Source organism: Bos indicus, chromosome 8 (assembly GCF_029378745.1).
Source record: "Bos indicus isolate NIAB-ARS_2022 breed Sahiwal x Tharparkar chromosome 8, NIAB-ARS_B.indTharparkar_mat_pri_1.0, whole genome shotgun sequence".
NCBI lineage: Eukaryota > Metazoa > Chordata > Mammalia > Artiodactyla > Bovidae > Bos > Bos indicus.
The window spans coordinates 80,929,617-80,946,617 of NC_091767.1; the positions used below are offsets into that span (position 1 = coordinate 80,929,617).

A 17,001-nucleotide genomic window follows, 5' to 3' on the forward strand; every position below is an offset into this window, starting at 1 on the left:
GGTTGCAAAGAGTCGGACACGACTGAGCGACTGAACTGAACTGAACAACATGAATAAACCTTTAAGACATTATGTTAAGTAAAATAAGCCTAAGATGACAAATATTACATGATTCCATAGTGGTTGCCAAAGGCTTCTGTGGTGGGGGGCGGGCAGTGGGCAGGGAGAAATGCAGTGTTATTGTTTCATGGTACAGAGTTTCTGTTTCAGAACATGAAAATATTCCAAAGATGGGTGATGGTTATGGTTGCACAACAGTGTGAATGTACTTAATGCCACAGAACTGTACACTTAAATAAACATTTTTATGTTATGTAGATATTAACATAGTAAAATTACATGTCTGATTGTGCTTCTAAAATGCTTATAAACTTAATCTTAAGTACAAATTAGTTCAGAAGTCCATGAATCATGATTACATTTTAATTTAAATGATTCAAAATATGCGCAGAAAAAAAGTAATGTGGGACCAGACATGAGGTAATGATCATTTTTTTCTAAAAGGGATTTTCTATAATGAATATGTTTTTATGTAGTAAAGGACAAACATGTACAAAGTTTGACTTGTGTTCCCTAAGTTCTTAGTTATGTAAATTAATATTTAACCTATAAACCTATTTTCCTCCATTTAAAACGTTTCGCTGTCCTTTAAATCCTGACATTCAATATAAATTAAAGTAGAAATCACTGAAGTAAAAGTCACAATTCTTAATCTCCAGAAAAGGACCTTTTCTTAAATCTTAAATTTCTTTCCTTAAATCTTTTGTTGTTGTTGTTGTTCTCAAGATCTGTTTATTTATTTTTTAATATAAATTTATTTATTTTAATTGGAGGCTAATTACTTTATAATATTGTATTGGTTTTGCCATATATCAACATGAATCTGCCACGGGTGTAAACCTATTCCCCATCCTGAACCCCCTGACACCTCCCTCCCCATACCATCCCTCTGGGTCATCCCAGTGCACCAGCCCCAAGCACCCTGTATCATGCATCGAACCTGGACTGGCGATTGGTTTCACATATGATATTATATATGTTTAAATGCCATTCTCCCATATCATCCCGCCCTCACCCTCTCCCACAGAGTCCAAAAGGCTGTTCTATACATCTGTGTCTCTTTTGCTGTATCACATACAGGGTTATCTTTATCATCTTTCTAAATTCCATATATATGTGTTAGTATACTGTATTGGTGTTTTTCTTTCTGGCTTACTTCACTCTGTATAATAGGCTCCAGTTTCATCCACCTCATTAGAACTGATTCAAATGTATCTTTTTAAATGGCTGAGTAATACTCCATTGTGTATATGTACCACAGCTTTCTTATCCATTCATCTGCTGATGGACATCTAGGTTGCTTCCATGTCCTGGCTATTATAAACAGTGCTGCGATGAACATTGGGGTACACATGTCTCTTTCAATTCTGGTTTCCTCGGTGTGTATGCCTAGCAGTGGGATTGCTGGGTCATATGGCAGTTCTATTTCCAGTTTTTCATCTTTCCTTAAATCTCGAGAAAAGGACCTAGATACTAAGGAAGAAGAGCGGGAAAGTAAAAGCAGTTACTGCTGCTGCTGCTAAGTCACTTCAGTCGTGTCCGACTCTGTGCGACCCCATAGACGGCACCCATCAGGCTCCACCGTCCCTGGGATTCTCCAGGCAAGAACACTGGAGTGGGTTGCCATTTCCTTCTCCAATGCAGGAAAGTGAAAAGTGAAAGTGAAGTCGCTCAGTCGTGTCCGACTCTTAGCGACCCCATGGACTACAGCCTACCAGGCTCCTCCGTCCATGGGATATTCCAGGCAAGAGTTCTGGAGTGGGGTGCCATTGCCTACCCTCCATTTTTCCTTTTTTCTTAATTAAACTAAAATTTTCTGTAAACAACTCGTTTCTGTTGGTTTTGAGGAAAACTTGAGAGACAAGAAGAACCCCTAACTGGGGAAGACAGGAGAAGGGTATTACAAAATACCACCTATTCTCTGGAGACCCTCCCAGCCCTTTGCCTTCCTGGGATTTGGGCAGTGACCAGGGCGCCACATCCTCTGAGGAACTGCGATTCTGCTCCTCAAACCCAGCTTGTACCACCCTTAACCCTGGAGGTCGGCTTGCGAGCTTTGCATTCCTCCAGCCTGCCCCACCTTCGCTGCGGAATAAGCGGGAGCCCCTGTACGAGACAGTTCTCAGTCCTCCCGAAGACTTTCACCAAGAACTCTAGGATTAGGACTTAAAATTTAAACAAAACAAAACAAAACCCTAAGGAAGGAGGCACAGGGTTACGCTAAAAATCCACTTGGGACCCCCTGCAAGCCTCTTTTAGTGAACCACCGACCAAGAGCACGAATTCGATGTAATTAGTTGATCTGGGTCCCCAGGGAGGCGCCGGCCGCCCTCCTTAGTTCTGCCCAATGGCCCCCCAGCTCGCTGCCGTGGGGTCCACTGAGGCTGGCACCTGGACAATTTGGGACCAGCCCTGTCACGCGCCGGGAGTCCCAGCACACGGGCCCGCCTATATGAGGCTCAGCCAATCGCGGGGCGTGCTAACGGGGGGCGGGGCTTGCCGAGCGCAGTCCTGGAGCCTTAAATGGGAGGTCTTGGTGCCCACAACCCAACTTTAGACGCCGCAGGATCCGGAGCCGCCGGTTGTGCCTGTGCGGCAGGCAGCCCTCGCCACAGGTGAGCGCCACGGGATGAGACATGGTGCGGCGGGGTCACTCCGGCTAGCAGCGCGACTGCAGCCTTGGGGGTTGAGGGCTTGGGGAGGGGTTCCAGGAGGCGCCGGTGTGACAAGGCAGTATGACCCCCGCTAGCTGGACTGCAGAGCGTTTGTCGGCACCGCGTCTACATACTCTGTCAGCGGAGGGAGTTCGCTGGGCCCGCCCCTGGGCTGGGCCCGCCTGCAGCGCGGGAGGGTGGCTCGTCCGGGCCGCTGTTTGAGTCCCAGAAGAGCCTCACCCTGTCCCGCGCGGAAACTGGGGTCTCAGAGCTCTTTTTCTCCACCCACATCCATAGACTTCCCCTACTGTCCTTTTATAAATACTTGGGAATATAAATGTTTTTACTCCACCATAGTGGCTCAAAAAAAAAAGATGGCCTTTTAGAAAGATTGGTTTAATCAGATACTCATTTCTTCTCCCTTCCTAGGTTTTTGAACATGAATCCTTCACTCCTCCTGACAGCCCTTTGCTTGGGAATAGCCTCAGCTGCTCCAAAATTTGACCACAGTTTAGATACACAATGGAAATTGTGGAAGGCAACACACAGGAAACCATACGACTTGGTTGGTAACATCTGAAACTGTCCATCTGAAACCCTGCAGAGAATGGTCCATGCTGTTGGGAGTTTATGGCAGATAGTAGTCTCTTGAGGCTGGCTCTTGTCAGGGCAGTAACTTCATGGCACCTGTCACTGAGTACACTGTGGACATTTGTCCTGTCATGTGGGCGCTGGAGAACAGCTCCCAAGAGTATAGAGCCATCTCTGGCCATGGTCTCTCTTCCTCTTTATATACAAATCCACTTGGTGACGGTATGTGCTGTCGCTTCAGTCGTGTCCAACTCTGTGACCAGGCTCCTCTGTCCATGGGATTTTCCAGGCAAGAATATTAGAGTGGGTTGCCATACCCTCCTTCAGGGGATCATCCCAACGCAGGGATTGAATCTGTGTTTCTTGCATCTCCTGCCTTGGCACGGGAGTTCTTTACCACTTAGCACCACCTGGTGAAGCCCTTGGTGAATTGGTTTTAAATAGAATAAAAGAATATAGGCTACCTGTTTGCTTCTAGAATGAAGAAGGATGGAGAAAAGCCGTGTGGAAGAAGAATATGAAAATGATTGAGCTGCATAATCAGGAATACAGCCAAGGGAAACATAGCTTCAGCATGGCAATGAATGCCTTTGGTGACATGGTGAGTGTGGCATGAATTTTTTGTGCCTTCTCTGCTTAACACTTTAGCAAAATAACCTCTTGCTTTTCAACATTCTATTTCCTTTTCCTTGAAGACCAATGAAGAATTCAGGCACACGATGAATGGCTTTCAAAGGCAGAAGAACAAGAAGGGGAAAGAGTTCCATGAAACTATCTTTGCTTCGATTCCTCCATCCGTGGATTGGAGAGAGAAAGGCTATGTAACTCCTGTGAAGAATCAGGTATGATGGTACTCAGCAAATCTCTCTCCAAGAGTAAAGCCAAATAGGAGTTGCCATCCTTGCTATGATACACTGTGCTGCTGCTGCTGCTGCTGTCGCTTCAGTCGTGTCCGACTCTGTGCGACCACATAGATGGCAGCCCATCAGGCTCTTCTGTCCCTGGGATTCTCTAGGCAAGAACACTGGAGTGGGTTGCCATTTCCTTCTCCAATGCATGAAAGTGAAAAGTGAAAGTGAAGTTGCTCAGTCGTGTCCAACTCTTAGCGACCCCATGGACTGGAGCCTACCAGTCTCCATCCATGTGATTTTCCAGGCAAGTGTACTGGAGCGGGGTGCCATTGCCTTCTCCGGACACACTGTGCAACAACATGCCATTCACTAGGTTTTAAAAGCATTTCCATATATATGGGCTACTGTCCAAGTCTTGCTATTTGTTTTGTAACTTATGCTTTTAAATTTTGTTTTCAGGGTAAATGTGGTTCTTGTTGGGCTTTTAGTGCCACGGGTGCTCTTGAAGGACAGATGTTCCAAAAAACTGGCAAACTTGTTTCACTGAGTGAGCAGAACCTGGTGGACTGCTCTCAGCCTCAAGGCAATCGGGGTTGTCACGGTGGCTTCATAGATAATGCCTTCCAGTATGTTTTGGACGTTGGAGGCCTGGACTCAGAGGAATCTTATCCATACACTGGATTGGTAAGAGGAGCTCCTTGTAATCCAAGTTGAACACTTTAGGGGAAAATAGATATCATGTTTAGAATCCACATTTTAGATTGTAGAATCTTTATCTGCAGACTGTCAGAACTGTCATTAAAATAGTTAGCCTTGCACAGTTCTCTGTTTAGCTACTTACCATGTGTTCATGCTGTCGCTTTAATCATATCCAAGTCTGTGTGACCTTTTGGACTATAGCCCACCAGGCTCCTCTCTCCATGGAATTCTCCAGGCAAGATTACTGAAGCGGGTTGCCATGTCCTCCAGAGGATCTTCCTGACCCAGGAAGGGATCGAACCCACATCTTTCATGTCACCTGTATTGGCAGTCAGGTTCTTTACCACTAGTGCTACTTGGGAGCCCAGATAGTTACCATAAAGCTGTTAATATTTCTATTGAATGTGGAAATATACATTTGTTGTTGTTGTTTAGTCACTCAGTCGTATCTGACTCTTTTGCAACCTTTTTGGGCTCCAAAATCACTGCAGATGGTGATTGCACCATGAAATTAAAAGACACTTACTCCTTGGAAGAAAAGTTATGACCAACCTAGATAGCATATTCAAAAGCAGAGACATTACTTTGTCAACAAAGGTCCGTCTAGTCAAGGCTATGGTGTTTCCAGTGGTCATGTATGGATGTGAGAGTTGGACTGTGAAGAAAGCTGAGAGCCAAAGAATTGATGCTTTTGAACTGTGGTGTTGGAGAAGACTCTTGAGAGTCCCTTGGGCAGCAAGGAGATCCAACCAGTCCATTCTAAAGGAGATCAGTCCTGGGTATTCATTGGAAGGACTGATGCTGAAGCTGAAACTCCTTTGGCCAAATACTTTGGCCACCTCATGCGAAGAGTTGACTCATTGGAAAAGACTCTGATGCTGGGAGGGATTGGGGGCAGGAGGAGAAGGGGACAACAGAGGATGAGATGGCTGGATGGCGTCACCGACTCGATGGACATGAGTTTGGGTGAACTCCGTGAGATGGTGATGGACAGGGAGGCCTGGTGTGCTGCAATTCATGGGGTTGCAAAGAGTCGGACATGACTGAGCGACTGAACTGAACTGAACTGAGACTATAGCCTGCCAGGCTCCTCTGTCTGTGGGATTTACTGGGCAAGATTACCGGAGTAGGTTGCCATTTCCCCCTCCAGGGGATCTTCCCAACCCAGGGATCAAACCCCTGCCTCCATGTCTCGTGCCTTGTAGGGATCAAACCCCTGTCTCCTACCTTGTAGGAGTAAAGGTGGATTATTTACTGCTGAGGCACCAGGGAAATATACATATCATTCTTTATAAGTACAAATTTCTCCTGAGTAAAGGTTTCTTATGGGCAGGTAGATTGAGAGTGTTTGATTGCATAGACACAAGCTAATTTTTTCCATTTCAAAACAGCCAATGGCATTCCATCTCCTGGGATGCTTTGTAACAAACTTGACTTGGAAATCATTAAGCTGCAGAATGTCTTGAACTCATATACCTCAGGAGGAGGATGGTATTAATCAAGCCTCTTCCCCATTACCTTTAAAAGGTTGGCACCTGCCTTTACAATCCCAACAATTCTGCTGCTAATGAAACTGGTTTCGTGGACCTCCCTAAGCAGGAGAAGGCTCTTATGAAGGCAGTGGCAACTTTGGGTCCCATCTCTGTTGCTGTAGATGCACACAATCCATCTTTCCAGTTCTACAAGTCAGGTAAGTATTTGTCTATCTTGAAATTTAGGCAGAAAAATTGGAAAATCACCATGACATACAGCAAAACTGACTCTTTGGTATGTAGAATTCAATGTAAAATTTGAAGGTCTATAGATTTAATATAGTTGTTAATGTTAGTATTTGTACCTGATGTGTCCATTTGACATTACTTGAACCATGTCCCCATGATTTTAAGCACTTCATAAATATATTTGAATGGCTACTTAATTTGATTCATATAGCTTAATTTACTTTTTTCCAGTTGTGTGTGCTCAGTTGTGTCCATAACTCTTTGCAGCCCCATGGACTGTAGTCCACCAGGCTCCTCTGCCTGTAGAATTTTCCAGGCAAGAATGCTGAAGTGGGTTGCCATTTCCTACTCAAGGGGATCTTCCCAAACCAGAGATCGAACCCACGTCTCGTGAGTCTCCTGCATTGGCAGGCAGATTCTTTACCACTAGCACCACCTTGAAAGTCCTATTTACGACTGTAGCCACCCAGAGTTTCAACTGTTAGACCTTTGAAATTTTCCAAAGAATTTTGCTACTGTAATTAAAACCAGAAAGAACTTCTTGGCTGAAGTAATTTTGTGTTGTGTGCTATTTCCCTAGACTGAATGTCTTGAAAGTAAAATGATAAGATTTTAAGGAGTGTTCTTTTATGTCTCTTGACATGTTGTTTACAAAAGAGAGTATGCCGTTTGTATATCTGCTAGTGTTAGATGAGGGCCTGGATCCCTAGCCTAGAATGAAAAAAAAAATCTTGTTTTTAAATCTTATCTAGATTTATATCATTTAGCTTAATTTTGAGATGTCTCCTTACCCTGATTAATAGACTAGGTCACTTGGAGGTCTTCACCCCAACATTGTATTTTATTTTCCCAGGCATTTATTATGAGCCAAATTGTAGCAGTGAATCCGTGGATCATGCTGTTCTGGTAGTTGGCTATGGCTTTGAAGGAGCAGACTCAGATGACAATAAATATTGGCTTGTCAAAAACAGGTATAAAATGCCCCAAATACTTATATTTGAGGTTGAAAAGGGGAGTCCTTTTTGGAATCAGCATTTGAATTCAGGTCCTCAAATCCTTAAGTACACTTCTGAAGTCTTATGCCACTTAGGATGATCACAGGCATATTAATGTTTGATTATAACATTAAGATACTGTCTGAAGTTGCCTAAGGTATTGATGTAGTTTGGGTATCATCTCATTTCTAAATCCAAACATTTTTTAAATTCTAAAACACATCTGGCCCCAAGAGTTTCTTTTTTATGTCTCTAATTTTATAGTTTTGTGAAAGGTTTGGGATAGAAGTTATGTATACATTTAGAACTCAACCATGAATAAGAACAACTGCATTTCTTGCTTCTTTCTGAATCTGTCTTGACCTCTGGTGCACTGTTTAAATATTAATAAATATAAATGTGTTTGATTCTTCATATAAAATGAAAACCTTCTCTTCTTTCAGCTGGGGTGAACATTGGGGCATGAATGGCTACATAAAGATGGCCAAAGACCGGAACAACCACTGTGGAATCGCCACCATGGCCAGTTATCCTACTGTCTAAATCTCAAAGGCTGGATTAAGAACAATATCCAGAGGAAGGATTTTCTCTTAAAACTGACCAGACTTTATTGTGTGGGAATGAAAGACTTGAATCATTGAAGATCCAAGTTGTGATCTGAATTCTGTGACCTTTTACACTGGTGAAATGTTACCACTTCTTTCACTACTGTTGTAAATATAGTTTGTATGACCAACTTGCCTAATGAATTTTGAACTTTTATGTTTTAAAAGGATGTATACAGTTTTACCTTTTAAAATAAAACTTTATTTCAGAATAGAGGTGGCTTCTTTCTGTTTTTAATACATTACATTTTTAGAGTAAAAAACATAATTGGGCTCTTAAGACACAACTGATTATTTTTTGTTGTTGTTTAGTTGCTAAGTCACGTCTGACTCTTTTGTGACCCCATGGACTATAGTCCACAAGGCTCCTCTGTCCATGGAATTCCCCAGGCAAGAATACCAGAGTGGGTTGCCATTTCCTTTTCCAAGGGGATCTTCCCAACCCAGGGATCAAACCCACATCTTCTGCATTGCAGGTAGGTTCTTTACCTCTGAGCCACCAGGGAAGCCCCTAACTGAATGTGCCAGTGGTCTATTAGGAGAATGGCTGTGTGGCCTTCTGGTTCTTATAGTTATCAATATGCAGATCTTATGTTAGCTGCCCATTGACTGTGTCTGACATCCCTTGAATAGAGCAAAATTTGACAATCTAAAGGACAAGGGTAAGTCTTTTTGTACAAGAGTTATTAAAAAATCAAAACAAAGCTAGCTTGGATTCTCTTTTGAGCCTCCTAGATTACTGAATGTGTCTCATACTCTGGCCAGTCGTGTTTCTCGACCGGCCAGAGCACTGTTGTGGCTCTCCTAGACTGTTAGGTCCCAGTCTGCAGTTTTCAGGGAGTGCAAACATGAAGTTAAAGGGTGGCTGCTTCAAAATCTGGCCCTTGTGTCCATCCAGACTCCATACAGAGTGCAGGGCTCTGAGGGCAGAGAGGGTGGGAGGGCAGACCCTGCGCAGGCCGTCATCACCATTGGACAGGGTATCAAACAAACAGCCTCCCGAGGGCTCAACCTCCCTTCCCCACCCCAACTCAGGGGGAGGGGAAGCAGCTGCCACCAGAGCCTATGTTGGTGAAGTTTTCCGCTCAGCACAGAACAAACATCAGTGGTGAACCCGAGGGCATCTGGCATCAGAATCAGGTCGAGAAGAGTGAGATTGCTGGGGTCACTGAGCCAGGATTTGATGGGGATGACCTTGGCTGGCTTCTGTACGCCCTGGGGAGTCATGCAGGATCACAGTGCTGGAGAAGTCACTGTGGATCACAGAGAGTGTCCTGGAGGTAGTGGCCAGATTCCCAAGTGCAGTGCCGTCTGCAGTATTTCCAGAGTGCTTCTGCTATTATCCAGTGCATCAGCCACAGTAGAGCCCCGAGTCTCCACGCTTGCTGTGACCACCACCAGCTGGGACCACTGGCTCACCTCTTCCAGGAAGGGAGCCACATGGGGCCTCTTAACTACAAAATCCCAAGGGGATGTTTGTCTATTGCCACCTCCAGAATGAAGTCAGGAGGTGTTCCAGGTGGACTGTGGGCCTCAGGACCCCATGAAAAGGGGAATGAGTAACACCAGGATCTTCCCCTTCACCTGGCTTGGCCGATTCCGGGACACATGACCGCCGGATCCCTGGCGGGGGGAACGCGGTAATGGGACGGGGTTGGGGGTGGGTGCCAAGGGGGCGGAGTCCCAAGTGGCCGAAGAAGATGCAGAGAGGGGCATGGAAGGGGCGGCTCAGAAAGCCACCCACGACAAGTCATCTTTCTGATGACTTAGAAAGTCCAGTAGAACAGGGAGCTGGGGGACAGATGTGGGCAGCCCACTGGGGCCCACGTGGGCTGGGAGTGGTACCGACAGCTTCGCGGAGGTTGCCGGCAGGGCCGAGACAAGTGGTGCTACAGTGGGGTCCTCTGAGACCAGGCGGGAAGGGGATGAAGAATTGAGGAGCTAGGGAGAAGGGACGGAAGGTTAAGGAAGGGGGAGGGGCAGGGGGAAGCAGGGGGTGGCCTGCTGCGCAGGTGTGCTAGGGCACTGCCCTCAGGAAAGACGGTAAATTGTTCTCATAAGGAAATAATTCACATTTTGGAAAAGTGAACACACATGCATATGATTTCCAATCAAGAAAAGGGCCTTAGAGGTCATGATAGTTTGGCCCACAATGTTATAGGCTATAACTGTGAAAAGCAATGTCCCAGGGCCTGTTTCTGGTGCAACTTGCCGGACTTCTAGTGAAGACAACGTGGCTACTTTGCAAAAGACCCAAAGCATTGCCAAGAATGTTTGTCTTCACATCCATAAGCAATGAGGGACAAGCACCCACTTTGGAGACTGGGCTTCAAAAGTAGTATGGTGGCCTCAGAGGTGGACAATAGGTGAATATCAAAAGTGATTGTCTGAAGCCTAATTTACACCTAGGTCCCTAATTCCTGAATTTGATTTTAAAAAGAAAAACCCTACATTCTGCAGGCTAAGGAAACACATAGTATTTACTGTCTTTGGGTTTAAAATTATCATATTCCTACTCAGGGAAATAAAAAGCAAGTGGAAGCATTCAGTTAATAGAATGCTATGAGGACGTGAAGTGGAGCACAGTTAGGGTCTCAGCCCACGAAACTTCCAGCAGTCTCTGGTCAAGTCCATCTGCACTGGACTGTGTGTCATGCTGGAGCTTCAGTGTGGCCACAGGTGCTTACATTTCCAACTTCCTGACCCAAAATGACAGATGTGTTTGGAGTAAAAGTCTGTGGGTTTTGAGATAGCACGACCCAGTGTAGCCACAGGAAAATTTGGGAGGCTCCCAATCTGAGCCCCTTCGACTGGTTGGGGCCAGATTGAGACACCAGAATTGTAGCATCCTCTGTGTCCTGGTGATGCTGTGGACGAGACATTTCCAATCCTGAGGAGGAGATGGTGCTATTCGAGGGAGGTGGTTGAAACACCAGAAGGGAGAGAAACCTAACGTGGACCCAGAGGGTCCAGTCAATGTTATGGTTGTGTTGTTTAGAGACTAAGTCATGTCCACCTCTTTTGCGACCCCTGCACTGTAGCCCACCAGGCTCTTCTGTTCATGGAATTCTCCAGACAAGAATACTGGAGTGGGTTGCCATTTCCTTCTCCAGGGGATCTTCCCAACCTAGGGATCAAACCTGGGTCTCCTGCAATGCAGGCAGATTCTTTACCACTGAGCCACCAGGGATGCCTGAGTCGATCAATAATACAGGATAAAAGGGTGGGTGTCTGAGCATAGAATTCCCAGGTCAGAACCCTTAGAAAAGAGAAATGACATTTAGAGAAAGTGGGAAGTGATTAGATTAAGGTGCAGGAGATGGGGATTTTTAGGTTTTTAGGACACAGGGGAACCAGTGGGGCATGCAGTGAAAAGACTATTCTGGTTATTTATTACTGTAAAAATAAACTATAAGGAAACATAGCAGTTTGGGGAAAAAAAAAAAAAAAAACTATCTTTCCAACTTCCTGACTGAGCTTAACTACACTGTTTTCCATTGGAAGTCTTTCGTGCATTCGGGAATCGCTAGCAGTTCTGACAGGCTGACATCCAAGCAGGCTCACTCATGTGGCTATCCTAGATGCTGTTGCAGTCTGGGCATTCAGCCCTGGCTGCCAACCAGAGTACCTACATGGACCTCCCCGTGACCTGAACTCCCACGGCATGAAGGCTGGCTCGGAGAGGAACATCCCGAGAGAACAGGCCAGGATGCCTAACGAGAAACTGCGAGGCTTCTTTTGACCTGATCTTAGTTCCAAGTGCAACCTCTGCTGCTTCACTGTATTCACAGCATGTTGCTCGGGTTCCAGGGGAAGGGATTGACAGTCCACCTCCTGGTGGGGCAAGGCAAGGTCACTTAGTAGAAGAGCATGTGGGATGGAAGATGTGGTTGCAGCCATCCTTGGAAAATGCTATCTGCCACCTTCAATCTTTGAAAGTCCACTAGAAAGGACTGCCTTAGTGTCTCTCACCTTGCTTCACTATGACAGGCTAGTTCATACTGCTTTCATGTAATCTTGGAAGTACAGCCCCAGACTCTAAGAAAATGCCTAGGTGCTGATATGAATGCAAATGTGAAGACTTCTCAGACATCAGATAATTAAACAGATATTAGAATCTTCTGCAACATTCAAAGACATTTGTATTTATTTAAACTCTGAAAAGTTTGAAACAGTATCTGTAGTAAAAGCTTTTTAAAATATAAGCCAATTGACGTAAATCAAATAAAGCTGAAAACAAATTTTTATTTTAGACAAATGTTGCCATATTAGTAAGCCAAGGATATTGCAGCCATCAACCCCTCAGCCACTAAAAGCTGCCACCAACTGTGAACCTGAGGGGATTCGGGATGGAGAAAAACAGGATACCAGACCTAGATAATTAAGGTGCAAATCAAAGAACTAATTGCAGGGAATATAGATTCTGGCATCTCCCCAAACATAGAAAAGCACTAAAGTAATTAACTGACTTCCCTCATGGCTCAGAGGATAAAGAATCTGCCTACAATGCAGGAGACCTCAGTTCGATCCTCAGGTTGGGAAGATCCCTAGGAGGAGGGGTATGGCAACACACTCCAATATTCTTGCCTGGAGAATTCCCATGGTCAGAGGAGCCTGGTGGGCTACAGTCCAAGGGGTCTCAAAGAATGAGATGCAACTGAGCGATTAAGTACACAAAGTAATTAACATTTATCTTTTGATGTTCTGACTGTGTGTTAGTCACTCAGTCGTATCCAACTCTTTGCGACCCCATGGATTATAGCCCGCTAAGCTCCTCTGTCCATAGAATTTTCCAGGCAAGGATACTGGAGTGGGTTGCCATTTCCTTCTCCAGGGGATCTTCCTGATCCAGGGATTGAACCTGGGTCTCCTAACTTGCAGGCAGTTGCTTTACTGTTTGAGCTTCTAGGGAAGTTACCTGGGGTATTTTTTTATTTGTTTATTTTGTTTTTTGCAAAAACTCCTATATATCCTGGCTCCTCCCTTACCTCTTCAGAACAGTCATTCAGAGTTATCTGAGAGGCTGTCTCTCCTGCTTAAGTCTGTAAGTAAAGCATAATTCCCAACTTTTAGGTTGTGCTTTTTTTTCTTCTTCAGTTGACACAATAATCTGGTCTGAAACGTAAACTTACTGTCAGAAGCTGAAAAGTCAACAGAGGATTCCTCCCTAGAGCCCTCAGGAGGAATATAGCCCTGCAGACACTTTGGTTTGGAATTCTGGCCTCCGGGAGTGAGAGAGTAAATTCCTATGACTTTAAGCCATAGTGTGTGGTGTATGTCAGCCCCAGTGCAGCCCTGGCCTGCGCAGCTCGCCTGTGCTCTCCTCCGCAGCCCAGACAGCCCAAGAGGACTCATTGGCTCCGGACCGCCCAAGACGAGTCAGACCTGCTGAACACAGAGGGATAACATCAGGAATCCCTCAGCTCATATCCCTCTCAGCCTTTCTTTGCAATTCTTCAAATGGTACCGACCACAAGGCAATAGTCAGCTAAGACAGGAGAAGCTGAAGAAACCCTACATGACTTAGCAGTGGATTTAATGATCAGCAAGTGGAAAAAAAGGCACAAGAAGTTTGGGTATCTTTTCCCTTCCTTACAAGTCCTCTCTCATCTAAATCAAGCATTGGTCAGTGTTTCAAACCAGAGATAGTCGATACCTCATAGAAAGACATTCTCACACATTAAAATGCACTGAAAACAAGCTTTGCTTCCTTCTCTTTGTATTTAACTTGAGAATTAAAGTTATTAACTTGAAAATTAATGTCTTCTTTACTCACTGGCACCACTTTTACTTGATAACATCAAATGTTTCCTGTTTTTCTCTGTGAGGCAGGAAAGATCATAAGAAGGATATGAAGGAAACATGGGAGTTGATGCAATAAGACTTAATATTAACAATATAAATGCTGCTAAAAAAAAAGTAGTCGTGACACAAAATGGCCTAACTCGTGCTGGGGAATACTTTTATGGTCTTTTTTGACACTGAATTCCTGATCTCTAGTAATAGGAGTCTTTCTCTGACTCCTGGGTTGACTTTTGTTTTCCTTTGGTAGGAGGTAGTCCTGGCCTGCACTTACTGGCCCACCACCCTCATTCTCCCTGGATGTCTTAGGAGCCTTTTGTCACATGACTTTTGTCACAGACTGTCATACTGTCCTGAGTATCATTCTAACTTCTGAGAAGAAGATAGCTTCCTGGAGATAAGCTGCATTCCCAAACAAAAAACCCTTGTGTTTCTGAGAAACTCTTTTGTTAAGGAACAGGCCAGAGAACATGGTCTCAGGTGGAGTTAACTATTCACCTGGTGAGAACCAGAACTTACCTTTTATCTACTCACTTTTCCATCTATCAAATGTGCACCAGTAAATCAAAACTACAGCGAGGTCACACCGGTCAGAATGGTCATCATTAAAAGTCTACAAATAACAATTGCTAGAGAGGGTGTGGAAAAAAAAGAACCCTTCTACACTGTTGGTGGGAATGAAATTTGGTACAGCTACTATGAGAACAGTATGGAGGTTCCTCAAAAAACTAAAAATAGAGTTATCATATGATCCAAAAATCCCATTCCTAGGCATATATACAGACAAAAGTATAATTATGTCCTTACCCAGAACTAAAATTAAAATAACCCCTGATAGTACTGTTCTCCCCTTCCCTGATTTATTTTTCCCATAGCGTTTACCGCCATCAGGCTATTACATTTTATTTGTTAGTTTTGTTTACTGTGTCTCTTCCACACATCAGCATTTAGTCTATACAGAGGTCCACACAGAGACAAGGGGTTCTGTTTTGTTCACCTCTCTATCCTCAGCCGGAGAAGGCAATGGCACCCCACTCCAGTACTCTTGCCTGGAAAATCCCATGGGCGGAGGAGCCTGGTAGGCTGCAGTCCATGGGGTCTCGAAGAGTCAGACACGACTGAGCGACTTCACTTTCACTTTTCACTTTTCACTTTCCTGCATTGGAGAAGGAAATGGCAACCCCTCCAGTGTTCTTGCCTGGAGAATCCCAGGAACAGGGGAGCCTGGTGGGCTTCCATCTATGAGGTTGCACAGAGTCAGACACGACTGAAGTGACTTAGCAGCAGCAGCAGCAGCTATCCTCAGCGCTGAAGACAAGAACTGGCACAGAGTAGGCACAAAATATTATCTGCTATCCGGACAAATGAATAACCAACATACCCACATTATATGAATACATTCTCAGAGCTTTGAAAGTCTAGCAGTGAAGATAATGCAAAGGCCCCTTTTGAAACTGCTAAGTCGCTTCACTCGTGTCCGACTCTGTGCGACCCCATAGATGGAAGCCCACCAGGCTCCCCCGTCCCTGGGATTCTCCAGGCAATAACACTGGAGTGGCTTGCCATTTCCTTCGCCAATGCATGAGAGTGAAAGTGAAAGTGAAGTCGCTCAGTCGTGTCCAACTCTTAGCGACCCCATGGACTGCAGCCTACCAGGCTCCTCCGTCCATGTGATTTTCCAGGCAAGAGTACTGGAGTGGGGTGCCATTGCCTTCTCCGTTTTGAAACTATATCCCCTTAAATATTCCCCTTCCTCAGGGGAACAACCACAATTATTAATTCAGGGATATGAGTAGTCCTTTTTCTTTGTCTTTACCCAAACACACGTGGGGTTTTGTTTTTCACTGTTTTTGTTTCTTCTTTTTTTTAAAGATGTAAATGTGTCTTGTCCATCATAAAATAAGCAAGCAAACCTCCTTTTAGCCCCAGGTTACTACTGCAGTCACTACATTATATTCTTCTTCCTGTTTCCAGGTAAAATCTCTTGAACAGCTTGTTTACACTTGCTATACCCCACTTCCTCACGTTCTATTAACTTAGGTCCATCCCTAAAGTCCAGACCCTCCCAAATGACCTCATTTACTCTAGTTACTGCAGGTACCACCTGAAATTTCTGATGACTTTCAGTTCCTCTCCTGAGCTCGAAACCCCCCATGTACCCAACTGCCTATAAGATGTCCTAACCCAGCTGATCCACAGAAACTTCAAACTCCAATGTACAGAGCTGAATTTTACATGGAACAGGTCATCTGCAAGTGCTCCCTGGCTTTGTATATGGCACAAACATACATTTCATTAATTCCCTCCCTCTCCTTTCCTCTGACATACATAATCAACCCCTGATACCTCAACCCTCGTGAATATTCCTCAAACACCTAAGCTTTCTCTATACTTATGGCTTTTTTGCTTATCACCATCAATTTTCATGGAGATGATGACATTAACCTTCTTATGGTGGTGAACTAACAAAACTAGTTTGACTACTCCAAATCCATTTTCTATAGTATAAGTTGTTGTTGTTCATTTGCGCAGTCATATCTGATTCTTTGCTACCAAATGGGCTGTGGCATTCCAGTCCTCCCTGTGCCTCACTATCTCCCAAAGTTTGCCCAAGTTCATGTCTATTGCATCAGTGATGCCATCCAGTCATCCCATCCTGTGATGCCCTCTTCTCCTTCTGCCCTCAATCTTTCCCAACATCAGGGAATTTTCCAATGAGTCAGCTGTTCGCATCAGATGACCAAAATACTGGAGCTTCAGCATCAGTCCTTCCAATGAATATTCAGGGTTGATTTCCCTTAAGATTGACTAGTTTGATCTCCTTGCTGTCCAAGCAACTCTCAGGAGTCTTCACCCCCCACCACAGTTCAAAGGCATCAATTCTTTGATGCTTCGCCTTCTTTACAGTCCAGCTCTCACAACCGTATGTGGCCACTGGGAAGACTATAGCCTTGACTATATGGACCTTTGTTAACAGAGGTAATGTCTCTGTTTTTCAACACACTCTCTAGGTTTGTCTTGGC

The 17,001-nt window shown here is 44.7% G+C and overlaps 1 protein-coding gene and 1 pseudogene across 1 annotated transcript; one reads left to right on the forward strand and one right to left on the reverse strand.

The window, feature by feature from the left end:
- The first annotated feature begins 2,584 nt into the window (after positions 1-2,584).
- On the forward strand, positions 2,585-8,388 carry LOC109563231 (procathepsin L). The gene is made up of 8 exons (XM_019966532.2): positions 2,585-2,675; positions 3,144-3,279; positions 3,784-3,906; positions 4,001-4,147; positions 4,616-4,840; positions 6,383-6,545; positions 7,430-7,547; positions 8,015-8,388. The coding sequence occupies exons 2-8, from the start codon at positions 3,154-3,156 to the stop codon at positions 8,112-8,114; spliced, it is 1,002 nt and encodes a 333-aa protein (XP_019822091.2). The 5' UTR covers positions 2,585-2,675; positions 3,144-3,153; the 3' UTR covers positions 8,115-8,388.
- Positions 8,389-9,046: 658 nt separating this feature from the next.
- On the reverse strand, positions 9,047-9,892 carry LOC109562565 (CTD nuclear envelope phosphatase 1 pseudogene; annotated as a pseudogene).
- Positions 9,893-17,001: the final 7,109 nt, after the last annotated feature.

Bases quoted from the DNA above. Each gene is read 5' to 3' on its own strand.
- LOC109563231 (XM_019966532.2), top strand. From the start codon at position 3,154: ATGAATCCTTCACTCCTCCTGACAGCCCTTTGCTTGGGAATAGCCTCA. The intron at 4,841-6,382 runs GTAAGAGGAGCT...TACCTTTAAAAG, and splicing joins CTTATCCATACACTGGATTG to GTTGGCACCTGCCTTTACAA. The intron at 7,548-8,014 runs GTATAAAATGCC...CTCTTCTTTCAG, and splicing joins TATTGGCTTGTCAAAAACAG to CTGGGGTGAACATTGGGGCA.